The following is a 23,656-nucleotide window of genomic DNA, read 5'->3' on the forward strand; positions in this document are numbered from 1 at the left end:
TAGAAAGAAACACTCTCAGTACAATATTGGTTAGAAATTCCATCCTTTAAGTTCAAATGCATCTGAATTATTGCTGGCTACAACCTTTCCTACTCCAAAGTGTGGCTTTATGAGGTAAAATACTTCCATTCACAGGATTCTGTTAAAGAGAAATTAATACTGCAGGTACTCATAAATATTACTCCTTTAATGAATTTTAAGAGTTATAAAACCATAGTAAATGCCAGGAATTAGCATTTAACTGAAATTTCAGATAAAGGAAACCAACTTATTCTCAAATAATGACCACACTAACTCTACCCTACTAAAGACAAGAAGATAAAAAAAAATAGTTATCACAGATGAGAAAGAACCTCAATATCATTTGTGCATATAAATTGAATTCTTCTAGTATTACAGTTGAAATAGAGTTTGGAAAAGGTTTTCTTATAATAGATTCACATATAATTTCATTCTCCATATGCAATAATCTATTAAGAAGTTAAGAATTTTCAAGAATTTTTTTTTTCTCTTTCCAAAAACACTGTTATAAGAGAAAAGCATTCCAATTTTCTTTCAAGTATTTTAAAGGTTCCTTGGCTCTATAATAATTTTTCTATTACAAATTTTGTCATTTACATTTGTGTTTGAGGGAAGCAATAGATAATGAATCCTTTCTTCTCATGATTAAATTTTCAAAATTAAACCTAGCCATAACTAAAACTTTCATGAAGGGCACTAGAACTATGAATCTAACTATCTGAAGCAGATTAACTAACTTTGGCTTTGAAAGAGTTTCATATGAACAAATAGTTTTCCTGCAGATTTACCAGGGGGTGTGAAGCAGTGGGGAGCAGAACGGCTGCCTCTAGCTCAGTGCATCCACAGCTCTCAACAGGCAAAGCTGATGTTGTGTTGTTTTCAAGTCTGGATGGCACTTCAAAGAAAGGCTGACAAAGTTAGAGTGCAAACAGAGTACCAACATTCTTCAAAGTGAAATTACCTTCAGATTGTTGCTCTGTCACTACAAATTTTAATTCGCTTTTCTGGTAGTAATTTCTGAAAGCAGTTTAAACCAAAATCCCTTTCATTTAAACCTCAGTCTTAGATGTCTGTGACATCTAAGCATGACAGCTATCACTTCCTAAAAAAAAATAAGACAAAGATATTAAAATAATTTCTATCAATGGTTTTGATTCCAGTTTATAAAATACATTTAAAATACAGTATGTTTCTCAAAATATTGATTTTTTTTTTTAATTTTTAAAATTAAAAACCAGTCAAACCAGTACCTTTAGATACATGAGCACCAAAATCTTTTTGAAATAAAAGATGTGCTAAGTCTTTATAAATTTCACTCCCTTAGTTTTAGAAGGCTACACACGCAAAAATCCAGAAGTCTAAACTCAGATTTAATTTTCAGGGCCATAAATCCAGAAGTTAATTCTATGCAGTCAGTGTGCCAGGGCAGCATTTAGGCTTTAGATCACTTTGACTGTCTCAGAGTAAGCATCTGGAAAGTGCATAACTTTGTGATGGTGGAAAGACTTTTAGAGAGCCGCTATCAACACATTTACCAGAAATCTTCTCCTTTACTGTGGGGACATTCAGCAGACCTGAGACGCTCAGATCACAGACAGTGCTCAAAAAGAATCATCAGAGTAACTCAGCTCCTCACCTTAACTTTCACCAGGAACTACAAAGCTCTAATATCATTTTAAAGTAGCTTAAGAGAGTATCAAGGGTACTACTAGCCATCTTTGAAGTGACATGAATGGAAGGCAGGCAGCAAAGGGAGCCAGGCTGGAGCAGAGGAAGGTGGTTTTGATGCCCTGTGCCAGTTTCAGTGAGTGATCAGTGAATGAATCATTTTAATGTAAGTGAGCAAAAGGCTTCAGCAACACTGCACTGCCCAAGTCCCATTTCTTCACATTCCAAATGACTGTTAAAAATGCTGAAAATTAGGAAAAAGTATTTGCAAGGGAGAAGGTATCACTGAGGGGTCTAAGCACACAGAGGCAAAATCCCGTAAAGGAAGGGCTGCAGCCACCAGCAGCACCTCGTGTAGTGAGAATGGGAACCAGAGAAGAGCACAAGGAGCAGTAGCTGCTGTCGCTGTGCTGCCATCCCAGAAGCAAGAAAAACAGGAGCAACACCTGCCCTGGGTACAAGGAGATGGTCCCAGCAGGAGGCTCTTACCCTCCATGTCCAAGTCAAGCTTGAGAAATCCCAGTCTGCAGGTTCCCAGAGCTGCCTGCTGTGCTGGCACTGCAAGCAGACACAAACATTCTGCCAGCCAACCTCCTCGGGTCTTGGGGATCAACCCCACAAATGCTGCCCATCCTGAAGGTACCTCTGATACCCTTCCCAAGCACCCAGCTAAAAAGACTGTCTAATGAAGCCCAAATTTGGAATTTACATCCATTGAATTCTTGGTGGATATCTAACACCCGCAGAAAACTACACCTAATTTTATATTTTTTTCTCTTTAAATAACTGAAATTGGAACCAATTTTGGCAGTCAACAGCACATCCCCAGCTCAAAGAAGGGCCAAATTGGATCTGTGTGCCCAGGGCTCTTTATGAAGAGAATCAGAATCCTACAGACTAATGACTGCTGTTCGGACTACCAGACTATGAAGCATTTTAAAACTCTCTTTTAGGTGAGGGTTTCAAGAGACACAGGGTTATGCTTCAAAAATAAATCTGGAAATCTAGCTTTGTTCTGTGATTTTGCAAATCCAATCCATGAATTGGTTTTTCACTGTTAAAATATTTCATTTTCCCCACAAATTTACTAACATCTTTTTAGTGTGTAATCACCTTTTTCACTGAAAAAAAAAACCCAAGTCAGACTGAAAGATGCCCTCTAATAAAACCTGAACCAACTAAACAGTTTGATTCTGATTTATGTTTGATTAGGGGTGCAGGTATGTGCATTTCTTTTTCCTCTTTTATTTCCAGATTAGGCAAACATTTACATACAAGGGGCATGTTAATAAATTAACATATACCATGAAAGCAGTGCATTTTTTAATTTAAATTGAACATTCAAAGAAATTCATGCTTCAGATTAATGCTGGAAGAAGAAAGAGAAAGCACAAGCATGTGCACAAGCTCCTCAGCACTTCCATTCCCATCCAATTACATCCTGCTGTCAATCTGACACCAGTGAGAACACAGGGAAGACAACTTGGCACGTCCGTTCCATTTGATCAGCCGACTGGGGACACGGCTTGTCACTCAAACAGCCCCTCTTCTCCCCAACTCTCTTGAGGGGTTTGTCATCAAATGTTCCATCTGATCAAGAGATGGGAGACTTAACTGCCTTCACATAATTCTGACCACTTCTGCTCTCGCCTTTCCTCAAGTGTTCAGTTTACCAAAAGAAATTTTAATAACAGCAGTTCGGACTTAAAGGTCAGCTCTGCTGCAGTTTAATATTGGAACAATTGAATGAAAATCACTGAGTTTGCATATTGTATTTTTACACATACAATCCCAACAACTTTTTTCAACTGTTTAACTAATTTTCTTACGAGATCTTTATTAGGTTTTCTGATATTTCCAGACATTTATTCTTCTATGCTGTATTTCTAAAGGCAATTATATAAGTTATTTAAAGACTACTACATTCTGTATCTGCAACTGCAAAATAAAAACATTGGGGTTTATACCACCAGAACGCATCAAAGAAAGTCAACTGAAAGTGGTGGCACCATTCCCCGCTGTGTATCCTCAGAAAATAATTTTGGGGCAATATTGCATTACTATCACACAACAGTTAAATAAAGTTAAATAAATACTTCTTAAAACATATACTATCCTAAAATGCACATCATGATTACCAAGGAAAGATGAAAATCTGAGACATTTTGTCAGAATGATAGTTCCCAAGCATACAATGTGGTATCTACAAGATTTTCCATCTCGAGATTTGATACAGAGCTCCCAAAGAGGGAAGTGCCACCATCATTCCGGTGCTGCACCAAAGGAAATTAAGCATGAGGAAATGCAAAGATGATCAAATCCAAAGACCTCTTTATATTGTCATGAACTTTAAACAAGTGTAAGATCCCATGATCCACCTTCAAAACTCATCCAAACTTTGGGAACACAGTCACGACATGGTGAAATTACTCCAGCATCATTAAGAGCAGCTGGCTACCATTTTTACAGCTTTAGGCCTCTTTAGTTTCCCTGCCCTTTTTTAATGAGAGCTGTAATTGTTTTAAAATATGACATTGCTCCTAAATGGAACCTATTTTAGCAGCTATTCTAGTCCCTGACTTTGAAACCTCCAGCCTGAGATTCAACTAGGTGTGTTTTAATCTTTCACAAAGACACAACAGCCATACAATGATACGGGAATGACAAGGCACTGACTGACACTGATATGTGATTTCTCAGTGTTGACAATTAGCAGGCAGGCACCTGCTCTTTCTAATGCAAATCACAGGTAGTGTTGACTATCCATAACTAAAACCAAATCCCCTCCATCATCAAATAAATGGATATATATGTATTGCTAATTCATAGAAAGATGGCTGGGAGGCTGACTACCTACACATGAGAGAGCTCAAAGTTGCTACCAACTTTGATAGATAAATCCTGAAAAATAAAATCAGAAAATTAAATAATTTGTATCTTAACAGACTGAAAGTCACAGGAAGAATTAGCAAAAGTATTGCACTGTCCATAAAAACTGCTTCTAAAGTTTTTCAGCATCTGCCTTTCAGACATTTTATTTGTGGAAGAGAAGCTGCACACTGGTGGCTCTCTTCATAGCTAACATACCCTGGGTTCCACAGCTGTGAGCCCGTGAGCTCTCCATAATTCTCGGTTCTGCAAAGGTGCTCGATCAACGATGCTCAGGAAGAGTCAAAGTTAAGAGCCTGCACTGCAGCTGAGACTAACCCAAAGAAAATAAATCAAACCCAAATGGCACTAACACATTAACCTACAGTGCCTCTGTAAACTCTGCTGTGCCCTGAAGGAAAGCTTGCCATAGGCTGATAAGCAGAGCTCACACTCTGTATTGCCAGAAATACTTTGTGCCTCGTTATTAAAATATTCACACAGTTGGAGGTGAACTAATTGAGGCAGTGGAGACAGTAATACAGAAGGCACTTAAAATGTAATTAAGCCATGATCAGAAAAGGCACACATAAGGGAGAAAACACTGAAAACAAAGACTCCAGAGAAAACACCAGATTCAAACAAAAATGAGAGCAATTGTGTGTTAAACCATATTCAATGACATTTATATGTACTGCTAAAAGAATCTGTGCAGAATTCAAACAATAAGGCTGCAGATAATCAGGAAAATTCACAACATGTAAGTTTGGTTTAGAGAACGTTCATTTACTTTAATACATGCCACAGAGGCAGGTGTTATGAGAGGAAGATGGCCCTACCCTCACCTGAGCAATTCTCAATCATGCTGGAGATCTAAGGAGAGGAATGCTATAGGAGCATTCAGTGTCTCAATTATTTTGGTTTTATTCTGTAAAAGTACAGTTAACTCTACTGTTGGCTGTTCTGGAAGGACTGCAGCAGCAACTGTTTCCTCTACTGAAAAACCCCGCTCATACATGCACTCACTGTATTAAGGAGGGGGGAAAACCCCAAAACTAAAAGACTTAAAACATGTAACTATAAACTTCACCATTTTAACTCATATAGCATATTCTCTTTGTAATAAACACTGTATTTTAGAGATACTTAGTGACAGTCTGCAAAATTGGCTATTTTTTCTTCAGTTTAACTGTTTTACAGGGGAAAAATATATCAGAAAAAAAATCCCAGGCTAATATCCAGTTATGCAAGCATTTTTTTTTTCAGATCAAGAAATAAGGAACCTTTGTAGAAAGGTTTCTTCTAAGAGAAGAAGCTCTGTGTGTTAACCACACCTAAAAACCCTTTTCCATTTTTTTTTCCTATTAAATTTGTTTCATGCAAATATGCTGAGTATAGAGTCTTCACAAAAACCAGTTCCCCACAGAATGTACAAGCCACATGTGGATTTTGCCTTTTTTCATATTTTCTCCATTTACTATTGTCTCATTTCCCTACCAGCTGCTTCACCATTTCCTGAGCTGCACCATCTCGTGCTGTGTCCAATATTAGACACAGCAGTGACAGAGCAAATGGGAAATAAACAGCACAGCTGATCAGGACAACTGGCAAAGGATGCAAGCAGCACATCCAGAAGTGGTTATAAGTGAAAAAGCCCCAAAACATTTGGTTGTAGGAGCTTAAGCCACTGATCTTTAAAAACACAGCAAGATCCTCGCTGACTTGACTCTGATCAGATAGAGAGAGCTCTGAGAAACCAGCCTGGGTCCTACTCCAAAGAGCACCTGAACTGAGCACTGAATTAGGAGCAGAAATTTTTCAGTGCTGGCACTCCCAGTGGAGGGAGAAAGAGGGAAGGATGGGCTTGAACTCAGGGGGTCTGAACATGAGGTGAGGGTAATTCAAACCTAAGCAGGATGAACAGTGACCTGCCATGTAGCTAAAGAGAAACTGGATACAGGACAAAGAACTTTTTTTGCTAAGCTAATCAAAAGTATTTATCTGAACTATCTTGTCAACAACATACACATTCAGAAGAGTATTCACACCCCTCAGATGTCCCCTTCCCACATCTCCCTGCTTTTCTTCAATTCAAAATGAGGAATCAGTGGACAGACGCTGGGACAGACACCTGGACACCGAGTGAGAAGCAGCCTGTCAGATGCTCTCCTACTGAATAACCAAAGAGACACTGGCCAGAAAATGTTACAAGTCAGTATTTTCCTGTTTAATACAGTTGTCTTCTTGCTTAGACTAACTTGCTGAAATTATAAGGACAAATTTGTTGAACATGTTTTGAGGCTAATTTAAAAAAATAATGATACAACTATTGTAAAATTGCGCTGCATGCTGTCAAAGACATCAAGTTTGTAAATGCCTCATTTGCAAACAATCTGTTGTTGAACTCTAACTAGTTCAGACACTTACTGATCTCTTACCACTATAATTGTAGCTATTTAGCACTTTTATTCATTTTTAATAATAACGATAGCAATAATACTTAGAGCATAGATAGACAACAGTATTTTTGTGTATTTTTATACTTTTGAAGGACTTATTAGCCATTAAAATATATTTTACACATATAATTCTTCCAAAAAGATAATAAAATTAAAGTGAAATATTGGTACTTGCTAGCAACATTATTCCACTCACTTGAGATACAGCCATTTCTACATCCAATTTAAGGACTGAGATTTCTTTTAGCAACAATGATTTTGGAGAAAAAATTAAAAATACTGCAATATAATGTCTGAACATGCAATTGATCACATTGGGTATCTAAACTGGAGCACCAAGGTACATCAAAGTGCTTTGTTTGTGGCCACTGCCACTGTTAGCTCAGGTGAAGAACTTAGGGGAGCACCTGCAAAGATAAGTGGTAAGTGCCTCTTTATTTTCTTAAAGCATTGCATAAAGGAAGAGTTCTCTAACCCTTATGATGGTCATTTGACCCAAATCTGATAGCACAGATGATGGAGCATTATTAAAGCATGAGGAATCATAAGCTCTGTGCTGCCAAAACAGTGACAGCAATGATGGGTTGCGTGAGAAGTTTGGTCTGTGTGAGTGGAGCTGTTTGGGGATGACAATAATTACCTGTGAAATGAATATTCATCACATGGGTGAATTCAAGGCTGAATAATATTTCACTGGAGAGTTGGGATAATGTTAGGCAGAAGTTGGCCAAAGCTGACACAGCTCAATTTGTACCGAGGTGCAGCTGTATGACACACAGATGGGTGCCAGGAATTCATGAACTGGAGACACAGCCTGCAGCAGGCAGAGCTACCCCCTGTTATAGTTTGTAAATACAAGCTGAAAATTAGCTAAATAGCTTTTTTATTCCTGAATGTATGCCCACCTCTATGCCAAGAAATACATTACTGCTATTACTTCTGCAAGCAGCAAATAGCATTGAGCTACCCAATGCCAGCCCTTCCTTTTCTCCTCCACTCCAAAATCTCTGTTGGAGAACACCTTCCTTTTTTAGAGTAATAATTTTTTTCTGAGGCAACCATTTTGAAAGGTACAGTCAGTCTCTGCCAACTTCTTTGTGAACAGCTGAACACCTGGCAACTGCCCCAAAAGCACAACAGAGGGACTGAAGTAGAACACTTTAAATTTTTAATGTTTTCCTTCTTTTTTTAATAGATGTTACCAGACTGGGAGAAAACAAACCAATCAACCAGCCAACCCAAACCCCAAAAAATCCCAAAGAAAATGTGTGCCAAAAGTCCTCAAATGCTACCAATGAAGAAGTAAGTCAGGGGAGGAGCCAAGAGGTTCTTTAAGAACAATGAAATCTTCAATAGTGTGATCCACAGCTAGGGCATAAAATGCACAAATGCTTCCATAAGTAAGGCTCTTCCTTTTAATTGTCTGAAAGCAGATTAGTTTCCTAAGCATACAATAAAAGTAAACTATTAGCATCCATCTCTGAACACCAACACTCTAGAGATCAATAGCCAACAATTCAACAATGAACTGCAAACTTTTAAGTAATTCCTGTTATAACATCAACACAAACTCACACCTATAGGCATTATTCTCACTGATACCAGGAAGAATCATATCCCTAGAATCAACAGCTCAATTATTCCTTTGAGAATTTGTACGCAAACCAAACCAACCAAATAAATCCTACAAATATTTCCTTTCCAAAGCCACTAATTATACACTTCTGACAAAACACTACTCAAGGTTATGTACTGACACATGCACAATACATAATTTGTAATGCACTCCTTTGTTGTTAAAGAAGAAATATTATTTTGTGATTTACAATAGTACGACTAGTAAAGGCAAAGGACTATTTTCATATAGAATTAGTATTAAAAACATTATTTTTTCATAGTTTTATCCATAAACAGACATACAAAATTAATTTTTTCCATATCTTCACAGCAAAATTCTACAAAAAATAATGTCTTAATCCAAAGACCACAGCTAATTACAAAACTGTGTCTCATATAGTTTCTCCTAGGACTAAAACCACAAATCTATAAAAATTAATAGATTCATTTACTAAGAAATTGAATAATTAGGAAATAATTTTTTTAAATCAATAAAAAACCCAAAGTGTCTGCAAAAATTCCTCAAGCCAAGCTTAAATGTTGGAGAAGCAATGCAAACCATCATCAGCATATCAGACCACCACTGTGGCATAAGGCATTGGTGAATAAGGATGTTTAAGTTACTGCGTTCAGCTTTAGCTTTACCTGCAGAAACAGCATAAAGCCAAAAGTTCTGCCTGTGCTAACTGGGCAGGTGAAGGGCACACAGTGTCCTTCATCACAGACAGGAGTTCAGGGTGTTCTGACATTAAACTATGCTGTGCTCAGTAACATCATGCAAACAGATATGCCAGTCAATTTATCACTTTGTTTATTTTACTTTTTTCACTAGAAATCACTAAGTATTACTGAATAGAAAACTGGCTCAGAAAATTTGGATACACAGGAGGAGAAATGAAATATATTTAAAGCAACTAAGATATTCTTTACATGGTTACAGGCACAATGGGAGGAGGAATGCTGTTTATGCAGGTGGAAACTGTGTTTTCATCACTATTCTTACACTAAGTAACAGACATGATCCAAGATATGCTCACATAAATGAAGATTTATCCAGTAAGAATAGGCAGCTATTTTCCTTTTTTCCTTTCGGTACTGAAATGCAAGGATTTTTTCATACCATGCCCTTCTCTTCATGAATTCTGTATTTCCTTTCAGAGAGAGTAAAAGACAAATGAATTTCATAATCCATCCCCAAGTACAAAATGAGAAAAGGAACATCAGCAAGAGGAAATTACTAATACATTTTGCAAGCAGCAGAGGTGAATACCTCTGGGTGCAACTATTAGTCAACATTTCTAACACTTATCTATTTCAACTATCAGTAATTGACTCCAATTACAAAGAACAAGCCCTAATTTGTTTAAACTTCACAAGCATGTGCACACACACTTCTGATTTCTGCCTTTCCTTTAATGTTCTGCATCTCCATATATACAAAAAAAGCCTCACAAGACATTTTTTGGCTATTTTTCTGGACTAAACAGTGTAAGGTACAAGATTGCTCTTTAAAGTAATGTAGATAGAACTTGTCAACAATATATTGTCAATACTATGAAAATGCCTGGTAATAACAGTATTACTAACAAAAACTAGTAGCAACAAATTCTGTTTTTCCAACAGAAAAAATGGAAGGAGGACACTGGGGAGCAGTTATAAAAAAAATAATTCCTGTCTCTACCTGAATAGAATAATTAATTTTGTTACCTCATTCCTTTGCAAGGAAAGATCAACACAGTTCACACTGCACTTCAGTGTTCAAAAAGTGCCAACAGCAGGAGGTCCAGATTGCTCTCCCTTCCCAGGTATGCAGGAAGGGTGTTTTTGGCACTTCAGTCTCCAAGACAGACTCACCTCATGTACACAGGCAGCACAGCCTGATGCTGTTCTTGAGCTAAAAACAGCTTCCTCTACAGCCTTCCCTTGTCTGTAAAGCAAAGGGAACACTCCTGGATCACAGGATTGGGCTTTCCTTGGCACTTCAAAAACCAAGCACGGAGCAAAGCACCTCACACTGACAAAGTCAGTGGCAACACGAATCCAGCTTGTCAGATACTACTGTCTTCAGTTTTGAGAGAGAAAGATAAGGATTTCTATAATAGCCAATTTCTGAGTACAGTATTTTGACAGTCCAGTTGCTAATGTTCATTCTTACACATGAAACTTCTGTAAAGGTCATCAATTCCAGGACATTAATACTGAATAAAGCATAGTTTTTTTACAAAATTTACAATTTACATCTGATTAGTCACAGTGCTGATATTATAATTTGAATTTGGTGGCTTCCTAATAATCTCTCGGTGACTTTCACAGCAGCTGTTTGTATTTTAGTATGCAACTTTCCTAGGTCCTTAGGCTGTTTTTCCTGGGGTTATAGCTGGAAATGACTATATCAATGTTACTCAGTATTCACGTGTTTTGTTATGTAACTGGTGCTTAGGGGTAAGGGGGCAGTGAAAGAATTGTTCTGCTGATGCTAAACATTACATTATTCCTTCCATGTTGTTTCAGCCATCTAAGCTAAAGATACTTCATCTACTTGTAAAGCCTTCCTACTGAGTGAGTCAGCAGGAAACTGATTTTAAACAGTGTCCAATAAAACTGAAACTTTGAAAAGGGAACCTTAGATTTTAAATCACATTCACAGCTTATTTCACATAAAGACCAAAGTTGAGAAGAATTTGAGCCTCTTTCTCAAAAGAAAAACTAATTCAAGATCTATATTGGTTAGGGTACACCCACTCTACTGTTTATCTAGATATGCAGCAATGTCATCAACTCACTGAGTTGCTTCTTGACAGTTCTTTATTTTGAGACATACAAAACCTTCTGACAGATACATAAATGAGAAACCCTGGGAAGAAATGTTATTTTGTTTCAGCACCTGCTCTACAAATGAAGATAAGCAAACCTGATTTCTAGTTCCAGAAAATGACAGTTCTTCTTTGTTTCAAAGAGAGTGACATGAAAGACACAGCAAGAGAATGAACACTACACCAGACTGTGGAGCAGGGGCAGAGCCATGTGCTGGTTCCCCTGCTCTGACACCCTCTTCCTCACTCTGCCTTGATGCTTGTTCCTATCTTGGTTTAACTCTTGACATCTTCTTGAACACTCTTAAATGTTATAGGAAGAGGCTCTATTAATATAACAAGAACATTTAACAGATACAATTCCAGGTTTTGACAAACAGAATTCCAAAACATTTATTCAAAAGTTTAAGTCTTGCCTGTAGATATTCCATCAGTATGTGGCACAGGTTATTGTAAAGGTTGCCATATCCCATAGAGCCACAGAATGGTGTGGGCTGGAAGGCACCTTGAAGATCACATAGCTCCAATCCCCCTGCCACAGGCTGGGATGGCACTCACCATGTCAGATAGCTCAGGGCCTCAGCCAACCTGGCCTTGAACACTTCCATGCACAAATCCTCCACAAATACCTTGGTTCTTGTTACACTGCCTGCATTACTTTGCACTTCTGATTTTTACTTTTATGATTTCTGGCATTTGACACCATGGAAAACTGGTAATCTAGAGAAGAAGATAGAAATTCAGCTGGTTTGTATCTGTGCACTGACAAATTGATTGTTAAACTTGTGCAACATTTGGAGAATGTTTTTTTTTCCTTCAGATGAGATTTGTTAGCAGGGGAAATGCACTGTGATGCTTCACTAGTTTATTTCCTCTCTCTGTAGGTTTTTTTCCTCACTTTTCCCCCTCTCTCAGATATTCACATTTTAAATCAGAAGAATTACTTAAGAGAATGAAACTATTTTTGATCATGAGGCATTTTTTTCACGGAGATGATGGCAGCCGAGATAGGATTGGAAGCCACATTACAGGAATGGTGACAGCAGGTTACAAGCTTTTGTAACACCTTTGTGATCTAGGAAGGGAGCACCCACTTCAGCCTCCTGGGGAACGAAGTGTCTGCACATTCCGTTCACTCATGTATTTTGATGTGGTGAAGGGAAGGAAAAGTATTCCCCCTATGAGATTTGAAATGAAGGTACAAACATAGAGTTTTCTCACCCTAGTTATTCCAGGGAGAGAAATTTCCAATTACTTGGCAAATCAAGAAAGAATATCTGGAGGGGGTCTAAACCTAAGTGCTGCTTTTCCTTTCCTCAGAGTTTGCAGATATTCCCCACAGAGCAGAAGGCTGCAGTCCAGGAAGCCACAGGGAAGTGCTCATGGCCCTTTTTTTTTCTCTGGGAGACAGAAACACCACCATGATTAGAACACAGCCAGCCAAACAGCACAGCTCACCAGGAATCCCTATTTGTGCATGGGAATACAGGAGGAGACAATGAACTAAAGCTTTAGGAGTGTGGAGTCTTCTACTTTGCCTCATATGTAATTTTTTTTTGGACAACATGAAGCTCATAAACACTCAGAGCAGATGGTGTAACATACAGCCACAGGAGATGGAGCTTATTAGCTGTCGCTTCCTTCCGCTAGTCCGCAGCCCAGAAATCTGAAGGACCTTTAAATCACCCTCTACTGAGCTGAGTCCCTCTCAGGAAACAGTACAAGGGATAAACTGTGTGCCCTTACACAGACATCACTTCATTATGCTTCAAATTTGCTCTAAAGCAAACAGGTACATAACATGCTTCAGTTCTCAGAAGATTTTCTAAAATTAGCAAAAAAACCCCCACAACATTAAAAGTCTAAGCATCTGGCATTTGTAAAAAAAAAAAAAAATTAAGATCCTAATAATACAAAATATCTCAACTGTGTTTACACTAACCCTGTCTAGTAATAGCATTTTACCAGAAGTCTGCTATTAAAAAAAAAAAAAAAATCACTAAACCAGTATTTCAAGGAAACTGCTTGCAAAAATAATTGGTTTCATTTGTAACCAGTCTAACTGCCTCTTATAGTACCCAGGTATTCTTCATTCCACTGTCCTACAAACATCTTCCACAGCAGCTCAAGGCACAGCTCTGAACAAATGATGCAGCTTAAAAGTTAAAAAAATTCCTTCCTTCATTAACAAATGAATCTCATCATAAAGAAGACACAGAGAACAAGAAAAGTAACTACACCTAGCTGAAGAGCTCCAAATGACCATACTTCTAGAAGGCTGCATAGCAGCAGTTCTCTTAAGAGCATTTCTTTTTCTGTTGACATTCTTTTTCCTGTCCTTCTCAAAATGAATGATCTCCCTTTCACCTACACAAAAATGCATTTCACTGTGTGCTGTTTACATGTCAGTAAACAGCCAATGTAATATATTTTATTTTGATAGTCTTTATAACTTGAGTACTAAATGGCTCCCAAATATGTAACTGGCAGGAGGAGTGATAGTGAACTAATATCCTGCTCCACTGGCCACCAGGTTACCACTGGAGCTCTAAATACCACTGGTTATATATACCACCAGGTTACCAGTGGACCTCCTTAATAACAAGAGACTTGGGGAGCCCTCCCAATAAAATTTTCCCCTTCACTAACTGCTCTTTGTGGAACTTTATGAGCATAGACTCCTAAATTCACACAGATAAGTGCTCCAAATCTCTATCAAAACAATGAAAAAAAATCACTCTGCTGGCATTGGTTTCCTCTGGGAGAGCTCCCAAGACCACAGACTTGTGGTTTGTCAGGTTGTTGTTCCAGTGTTATACATAACAGATTAAGGGGAGAATCTAAAAAAGGCTTCTTTACCTTTACACATCATTTAAAAATAAGGTTATTGTAACTAAAAGCATATACTACATATAGCCCAAATTCTCCATGGCTCTGGTACAGACACAAAGCAGATCTGCTGTCCTAAATGGATTTACATAATTCTGGAATCAGAGTAGAATATGGTTATTATGTAAAAAGCTTTTGCTGCTTCACAGTTGACAGAACACCACCATGACATTTTCCTGACAGGACAATTTCCTAGCAGTGCTTGTCAGCATGCCTTTTATTTATGTCTAGGATAACCAGTAAAACTGGTTTTGACTGGTCCTATGAAGTTAAGAGTTACATGTGTTTAAATCTTCCTTCCTAGTAAGCCGAAAATTGCTGAACTTTAATACATAGCAAAACAGACCTCCTATTCCTGCACCTCAGAAGTAGTTTTTCCATTCCAGGAACAAAAGTGCTTTTCAGCACTGAAACACTTCTGTTGCCTCTGTATCCTCACTGTATCCTGTATCCTCACTGTGGCTGGGATGTTCAGAGGGCAGAAAGGGGAATCGGATGGCAACAGCAGAAAGCTAAAAAAGAGAGGATGAGACAGAAGTGGCCTTAGGCTGCAGAGCTTTCTCACACTGTGACCCAGACTCTCTGTGAAGTCAGTGGAGTTCATTTGATGAAGACTTTGAACGCTTATCTGGATCTGTTTACCTATTGCTCCTGAAGCTAATTTTATATGTGCTTTTCAGAAAACATTAATCATGTCACCAATCTGGAGCTTTTGTTGACAAAAAGGGTTTCCTTACTTCTTAATGGGATAAAAGCAGAATAGGCCAATTCTTTGTGAGGCACTGTCATTTCCTACAATACTAGCAGTGCTGATTTTCTTACACAGATTTACCAGAAATTATTTGCTGTTGGATTCTCCTGTGAGGAATAACTCCATTTTGCCTTGCTCATAATGCAGTTCAATATACTTATCTTGCCAGGAAATGAACATTTGTCTAACTAGAAATTTACAGCCATATGCTCATATTGTTAACAATCAATAAACTTTATCACGCCAATGACTCGATCCAGATGATTATCCTATCAGGAATTCATTCCTCTAAACTAGTGTTTTCTTACAAATCTATAATTAACCTAAAAGCCAGAAAGCTTTTCTGTACTGCCAGTATTTGTAAAGTACAGCCCCTTTCATATTTGCTTTGGTGGAAACAGAGAAAGCTGTTGGAGAAAACAGTTCTAATTATGTAAATGTGTCACAAATAAGCTTGAGATGCAATCTACGTATGGTGCATCTATAAGAACGTTCTTTCCTCAGCCAGGTCCATCAATGATTTTTGTAGAAGACAACATTTCTGACAACTTCTGCCACTTTTTTTACACCTCATTCAAGGACAAAATAGTACATTTATCAATTCTTCCAATAATTAATTTATTCTGTTTGCCAGTATCTCCAAACTATATGATATTGGGTCTGCCAGGAATTTACTTTGTAAGATGATCTTGCCAGGATGAAATATTGCAGGTTTACATATCTTCAGACAAGCAGGATTCTGAACTTTCCACTTACTAAGAGAATACAGTTTTAGATATACACATTATATGTTTAGCACTAATTCTTCTGGAGTCAGTGATGCTTTATCAGGAGATTTTTGTATCTGCTCACATCGAGTTGTTACACCCATAAAATTTAGTTGTGCTTTAAACAGTCTGTGGTGTTATTTGGTAAATCTCAAATTGTCAAATAACTGCAAGTTTCTGATGCAAGTAACACCAGACACAGAATTCAGCTGGCACTAGACTCTGTATAAAGGGCACCAGTACTAAACCTGAAGAACAGCATGTAAAAAAACCTGCTTGATCAATAGATCAATTCTGTACTTATTTGGGTTTTTTTTCCTTTCATATTTTCCCTACAAGGTCTGCAAAACCAACCAGTTAATATCTCTGAAGTGTTACATTTGAGATACAATTTCAGAAATTGTAGGGAGTAAAAACAGTAAAAAATGCAGGCACAGTTAATTATTCTATATTTGGATACTGTTTTCAATGTTTTCTATTTATATGATCACAAGGTCTTTCAGACTGACACAAAAAATATTTTGCAAAACACTAACAGTGCTTTTCAATTCTGGAGGATGAACTCTTGAAATGCTTCAAGTTCATGTCATGTCAAGTTCTGTTTAATACATATTGTCCATATATATGCAAACATATAATATCCGTGATTTTACATAATCTCAGATTCCTATTGAAACTTTTCATAGAAATAATTCCTCAGTATGGACACTAGTAATGAAATAGACAAACTGTTTATAACAAAAATCTTCACAGTAATGGCTGAGATACAGCAGTACTTTGTGCAACAAATCACATTTAACTCTGAAGCTATTTATTAAATTCAGATAACTGCCCAGTCTAATTTATATAACCTATCTTGCTTAAGTAGCCAATACAAATTCTTTCAATTTCCATAAATATCTGAAGTGCTGATTCTTCTCACAAAACTAACTAGATCAGCGATCACACCCCAACACTTGTTCCTGTTAAAAGTTTCTCTGTGCTAATTATTTTATTCTGACATAGTTCCTTCCCACATTCCATCATTAGAGCTCCTTGGAATGCCACCTCACAGTCATCATTATCACCCCAAGCAGGACTGTTACTGTGAGTCTGTTTCTGATCTATTCCCACACCTTTCCAGGATGAAGTTCATGGGTTTTATCCTCTCTGTGCACTCTGATAATTCATCACACTCAGGGAACTATTTCAGCTGTAGCTAGAGAAGAGTATTATGCCACTAAAGAAGAGCATTACGGCACTAATTGGGGATGCAAACTTTGATGCCCCAGCAGCCTTTAAAGGTAAAATTATTTTATGCAAGCCTCCAGCACTGGCATAGTACAGCACTCCTTGCAGAACAGTCCCCTTTGAAAAGGGGGTGCTGTGGGGGTTTTGCTTTTTTAATTTATTTTTCTACATTCCTAGGATATGACAAACATCTAGAAAAATCTTGTTAAAGATTCTGATTATGCATTTTAGAAAATACTTGATTAAAAAAATCCATTTACAGTTTTATGGATTCATCCAGATTCATAGTTCAAACCTGAACCTTTTTCCTGGTGCTGACTGAGTAACTCCCAGGAATCACCAGGAACTTCAGGTCCCACACTGTGAAACCTGGGATCCTTTTGGAAATCCTTTGATTGCATTAAAATTGCAATCCTATCTGCCTGAAGTCTGAAATTTCACACTCAGCTTTACAAAGTCTTTTCCTCTTTGAATTTTGAGCACTACCAGTTTTGTATTTCAAATCTGCGTTGCTTGCCGGGCCAAATATTCAGATTCAAATTGTAGCAGAGAAAAAGCATGATTTAAATGACTAGAAAGATGTCAGGATGAATTCCTGAGAAGCCAATGGATATACTTGTCAGTGCAATTACAGTAGCAGTTATTCCAAACTGAATTCATTATCATAAGACAAGAGGAAACTGTGATTTTAGTACAGGTTCAACTTCATCTTTACAAATCAGTGCACATTTTAAAAAAGTTTTGAGGTGAATAACACAGTGTTAAATAATAATATACTGACCTACACAATTCAGGGAAGAGGTAAGGAAATATTTAAGAGCTGCCCTGCATATTTACAAAGTACCCTTAGAAGCTTAAGTTATTTTTCTAGAAACATGGACATCAAGCCTCATCCTGCAGTCTGAAGCAACAAAAGACTGTCTTTAGTCCAAAAAGAAAAATACCAATGTTTTAAAAATAGAAGATCTGAAAATTCATATATTATCTCATAAAATTAATTTGAATGGAAAAATCTTGGAGCATACACGTTCAAGAAAATAATCATACCACATGAGTGCAAAATACTTTCTGGTCTGCACATGCACATAACTGATTCCTTACAGGTCACTCCTGAATAACTGAGCCAAATTCATGCCTGACAACTTCTTACAGAAATGCACATTAATTTAGCTATTTCTCCAAAATTATTAATGTGATTGCTTTCACAGGCAATGTTCTGGAAGAATAAACTCAACATGACACAGAGGCTGGTTTCTGATGCCTACAGTAGGGATTGCCAGCCTTTTAGACATGCCCAAGCCAGTGATGCTGCAGCTGACAGGAATATCAACAGCAGCACAGGACTGCAGACCTGGCATTCCTCAGGGCCCAGGTCCATGCTGGGGTTTTGCTTCCACAGCCACAGCAATGAGGGAGTTGCTCGAAGATCTACAAGATCTCCTTAGTTGCTCTACAAGAAAGTTCACACCATCCAGAGGTACAACAATACAGCCATATCTCAGTTAATTAAACTCTCACAGCATGTTCAAAATAAGGTCAAACAACAAACAAATCTGTTTTCTAAACAATCCTCTGTTGAAATCTATGTTTATGACTTTTTCTTCCCAAAAATAGCAGATTTGTAACGCTTTGGAAGGATATATGCACACAGATGGAGGCAGCCAAGTATTACCATTCCCATGAATTACAGGTACTTTCAGACAACACCAATATTATGGGCTTGAAGCAGAATATCTGCAGTAAAAAACCAGAAATGCTGCAACAGATATGTGGTATGGCTGTTCCAAATTTCACATTAATTTACACATCACAGAGATGACAATTTTTCCATCTTCAAAAAGCCTATTTTTCATTTCCTTGTAGAAAAATATAATTACTTTTATCTTCAGAAAATTGAAGAAGTCTTTTCTGAGTAAGCAGTGAGGGCTTTGGGGGCAGGGTGTGTATGTGATGTGGCTTGTTTCAGGATTTTGGGTTTATTTGTTTTTAAATAAAAATAAATAAATCTTAAGTTTTTTTAAATAAACATTAAGTTTTAGCTGAGAAGTACTAGCCACACTTTAATGCAATGTAACCCCTTCCTGAAGAGCAGGGAGTGACTGGCCTGGAACCCTGCTGCTGTTACCTTTCAGGGGACAGGACTCTCATTGCTTCTGACACACTGATTCCTAGAAACATTCTCCCTGTCCCACCATCCTGCCTGGACTGGGGACAGAGCTGGAAGCAGCAGATAAGCCCCTTCTGTGCTCATTGTGTACAAATGCAGTATGTGGGTTTACAGAGTCTGTCGGGAAATGCTGCAGTAAACTCTGCTCATTCCTTCAATTTCTTTAGTCATAGTCTTTAGCTTCTGTCTCTAATCAAAAAGAAGCTTTTCCTAACCTTAGTTTAACTATCATCACTGTTCAAATATTTGTCCTAATCATGTAAAAGGCTAAAACAGAAACTTAACTCTTGGGTTTTTTTTCTTACAATACTCTAATTAACTTCAGTTTTTAAATTACTCGATTATTTATATGATTAGAAATGTTAAGAGAATTGTTGTATCTGAATTAATTCACAGGCTTTGTAAGCACATGCAGAGATAGCCTGCAGCCTTAATGTTGATTTTATAGCAAAATTCACCCAACATATGCAAAGGCAGTAAATAATTAATCACTCAACATTACCAAGAAGAGTAGCTCCTACTAAAGAAAATATTTGTCTGTAGCTAGTATGTGATTATTTCTAGAATACCAGTCAGTCCATCCTGCTAAAAACCACTTTCTCTTCAATTAAAAAAAATCCTAAATTTCTGATATTACAGTATCATTAAAACTAGGTAAAAAGTGGGTTGACACTATGAGCCTTTGAGAACAAAATGTTTGCTCAACTCCTGATATTGTTTCATTGTGCATAATCAGGAAGTAATAATCATAATTAGTAGATAAATTATTTACCTTGTGTGGACTGGTCAATGGCTTTTCTTTTTCTGCTATGACTGTTATAGTTAAGTCTTAACTCTTGGCTATATTCATTCAGAGTTTCTCTTGAGTCATAAGATTGCCTTTGCTTTCCACCATCTTCACTTTCATCTGAAGAGCTTGTGTAGGTTAGATCCACCTCATGTTTAACTTTTGACAGTGGCTGGTAGGGTTTGCAGTCCATCTGCTCCATCTCTGATTAAATAGGCTCAAAGTCATGAAAACAAGCAGCTGGAACACCTTAAGGAAACAGTCCTAGGAAAAAACAACAATAATAATTAATTTCACATGTATTATATACTTATAGGTTAAAAAGGTCCATTTTTTATTTCTATAAACCAACTAAATTTCATTAATATCACTTTAATCCAGGAAAGAAACTGAACACATCATATTTTACTGTTTGGGCTTTTAAAAATAGAATTAAAATAACTTGAAGGAAAAAATCAAAGCCAAATCTTAAGCACTGTCCTATAAGCAATCCAAGCAATAACTATATCTTATATGTAAAATATATTACAACAACTTATATTTGATATCAAAGCTAAGATGGAACAGTTACTATTTCTTTAAAGGATGCATATTCATCTTAAGAGAAAATAACATTTTATATATTTTAAAATATGAAGTCTAGAAAGCAGAAAGATCACTCTTTTTAAGTATTCTCCTGTGAGAATTACATCTAATCAAGAATGAGAGACAGACGTTAGAAAACCACCAAATTTTTTAAAAACAAAAGCATATCACATTGTTACTCCAGAAGAGCAGGAAATGCTTCAGAAAACACCATTTCCTTTTAGATTTTGAGGACATTTCAACAGGAAGAAACTTCTACCCTGGAGTACAACCCCTTTTCTTCGCCTTCATCTCCCATCTAAATTTTTGCCCACGCAGGGGCTTATATAAATCCTCAGTGGAAGCTTCCAAACTGCATCTTGAGTTTTGTGTATGTATTTGTATAATGATATTCAAATCCAATAACCTTAAAATCACATGCACTGCAGCTGCAAGTGCAACTGGGGCACTTGTCCTATATCCTTCCCTTCGTCAAGCTGTTTCCATCACTAAATTTAAGACAAACTCTGGGATGAAATAACAGGGCACAGCTTTTACAGCAGCATGGCTCACAAACTGAAACTATGTTCAGTTTGGTTGTTTTTGTTGTTTTCTTTTTAGATCAGCAGATATTAATAACTTAGAAAAACAAATGTAACAAAAATGGTGCCTGTAAATATTATTTCTAGAAGACAAAAAGACCCCCCATGGAAATTCAAAGAGATTTTGCTTAATTAGAAAGCAATTTCTCACAGCTTCTTCATGATTTTAAGGTCAGATGGAAATAAGTTTAATACTCCGTTTGATATCGGCCCATTTCCCATCTGCCACAAGGACTTTAACCCCACATACTGCCAGCTTCAAGCAAAAAACCAGAATCTCCAAAAACAAAACAGAAAAACTGAAAACACACAAAAAGTAAACATAAAGATCCCAAAGAAAGCTAAAGAGATGTCAAACTTCTGAAACTGTCTGAAGGTCTGAGACACCTGGTGGTACTGCATGGTGCTCCAGAACTCCATCTCCTGCTTATGTATCCTTCCAATACTTTTGAAAGGATCAATTTCCTGAGCAGGAGTGGAAAACACTACACATGATATGAAGAGGGAATAAGGCTTCTAACATTGTAACAGAAAAACAAAACGCAGGCCCTCAGAGCCCTCGAAGGGAAGAAGTGAGACAGACCATTATAGCAGAAGTAACACTGTGGAGTGTATGCCTGGCTTTCTTTCCTTTTTCCAGGTTTCAGGAGGTTATCTGGGGAAAGAGACTGAAGGCATGTCTTGGCTTGAAACACTAAATCTCAGGGAGTTATATCCAGCCCTTTAACCTGACACAGAAAAGTCCTTCAGAAACTAATGGCACCTGGATAAAGAGCCCTACTATCAAAAAAACCCCAAACAAAAAACAACTCACATCTCCTACTCAAAGTGGGCTTGAAAGCACCTAAGTCAATAAAAAATCTCTTTGAGAGAGACAGAATGGAAACTATGAACCAAGGAGCTGCCGGACAGCAAGGCCAGCTGATGGCATGTCATGGGGCAGCATCCCTGAACAGAGGACTTGTGCAGTGGGTTGACTACACTGTACCCAGCTGGTGATAAGATGCTCCTGTCCAAGTTCCTACTAAGTAATACTTGCTTTTCCAAAGCTATTTGCTTAAATAATTTACTGTTATTTCCCAAGATTGCCTATTATTGCCTAAGTCCAATGCTTGTTCTATGAGTTGCTTTAATAGCGACAGAAGAACGCAAAGGGGCCGTGACTTGCAAGCACAGAATTGGCTTAAAAGATGAACTGACGACTCTGTAGAAATAGTTACTGACAGGAAAAAGCCTTCCAATATATCCTGTCTGACAGAATAAATGGAGACAAAGCTACAAAAGCCAGAGGAAAACAAGGAGAAATTAAGGGCCTCTATTAAGAAGATGCAGTAGAGAAGAAATAAATTTTGCCAGGAAGGCAACAAGTGCAAGCAGCCTCGGACACAGGCACTGCATCCTGCTTTCTAAAGTGCAAAACCATCAATCTGACAAATTTGGCTCATTACTCAAACAAACAAAAACCCCCACAAAACCAAAACACAGAAATTCCCCCTAAAAGGTGCTGTGCATCTATTTTGTGGGAAGTTTCAAGTGATTTTTTTTAAACAACTAATAAAACATTATTAGGATGCACAGAGACCTGTAAAACTTAAGTTGCAGTAAACAACAACTTAAGGAAGATTTATCTGTATTCTTTTAAAACAAGGTTTAATAACCTAAGTCTTAAGTTTGTGACAACTGCAGGAATATATTTAATGATCTTAACCAAGGCAGTAGACAGATGAAATAATTTAATGTAAGCAATTGATATTAATTACATTCCCTTTCAGTGCAGTACTTTCATTGTGCTGCCTTCTTATGTAAAGGATGCACATTTTTTCAATTTTAAACTAATGAAATACACCCTTAAAAGCTATATTTTTCTTATGCCTTGTTATATGAAGACAAAGATAATTAAAAAATATGGCCAACTTCTGAATATCCCAACACTGCACTGGCCCAGTTCAGGGATGCTATTGCTGCCATTGCTGCCTGTGCCCACATTTGCAGGAGCTGGGGGCAAGGCCCCGGCACACGTGTTGGCCACAGCTCAGCTTTCCCCATGGTAGTTCTGACCACCAAGCCACATCAGCACCAGGCTGGAATCCCAATTGCCTTCAGTGCACTCTGCACAGACCAGAGAGACCCAGCATGAAGTTTTATACTCTCTGTGGTGGAAGGGTATGGACACAGATGTAATGCAGACACATCCCAACTCACCTACTCTTTCAAATTAAGGAAGAAAACCTTCAGCTCACCTGCCCAGCTCTTCCCTCCCCATGACAACCCGATTTTACCACAGCCTTTGAAAACTCAGCAGCAGCACTAAAGGCTCACACAAGGACTAAAGATACAGCACCAGAGCATGGAATGTGACAGGATGCTTTAGCTTCCTTTCACACAGGGACCAAGCTTGTTGTTCCTTTATTTTTGCTTAGGGCATTAGTGTCTCATAAACCCACAGCCATCCA

At 37.6% G+C, this 23,656-nt stretch overlaps 1 protein-coding gene across 22 annotated transcripts in view; it reads right to left on the minus strand.

Moving 5' to 3' along the window:
• TENM1 (teneurin transmembrane protein 1) overlaps positions 1-23,656 on the minus strand; it is a 793,032-nt gene that overhangs the window by 213,021 nt on the left and 556,355 nt on the right. For 21 of the 22 annotated variants that reach the window (XM_085571039.1, XM_077786535.2, XM_085571036.1 and 18 more), the window contains one exon: positions 20,023-20,301. In XM_085571039.1, coding sequence (XP_085427165.1) covers positions 20,023-20,239 — 217 coding nt within the window. In that variant the 5' untranslated portion in view covers positions 20,240-20,301. Of the gene's footprint in view, positions 1-9,670; positions 9,785-20,022; positions 20,302-23,656 lie in introns of all 22 variants that reach the window. The other variant, XM_085571044.1, reaches the window with a different exon arrangement.

Source organism: Lonchura striata, chromosome 4A (genome assembly GCF_050655825.1).
Source record: "Lonchura striata isolate lonStrDom1 chromosome 4A, ASM5065582v1, whole genome shotgun sequence".
Classification (NCBI taxonomy): domain Eukaryota; kingdom Metazoa; phylum Chordata; class Aves; order Passeriformes; family Estrildidae; genus Lonchura; species Lonchura striata.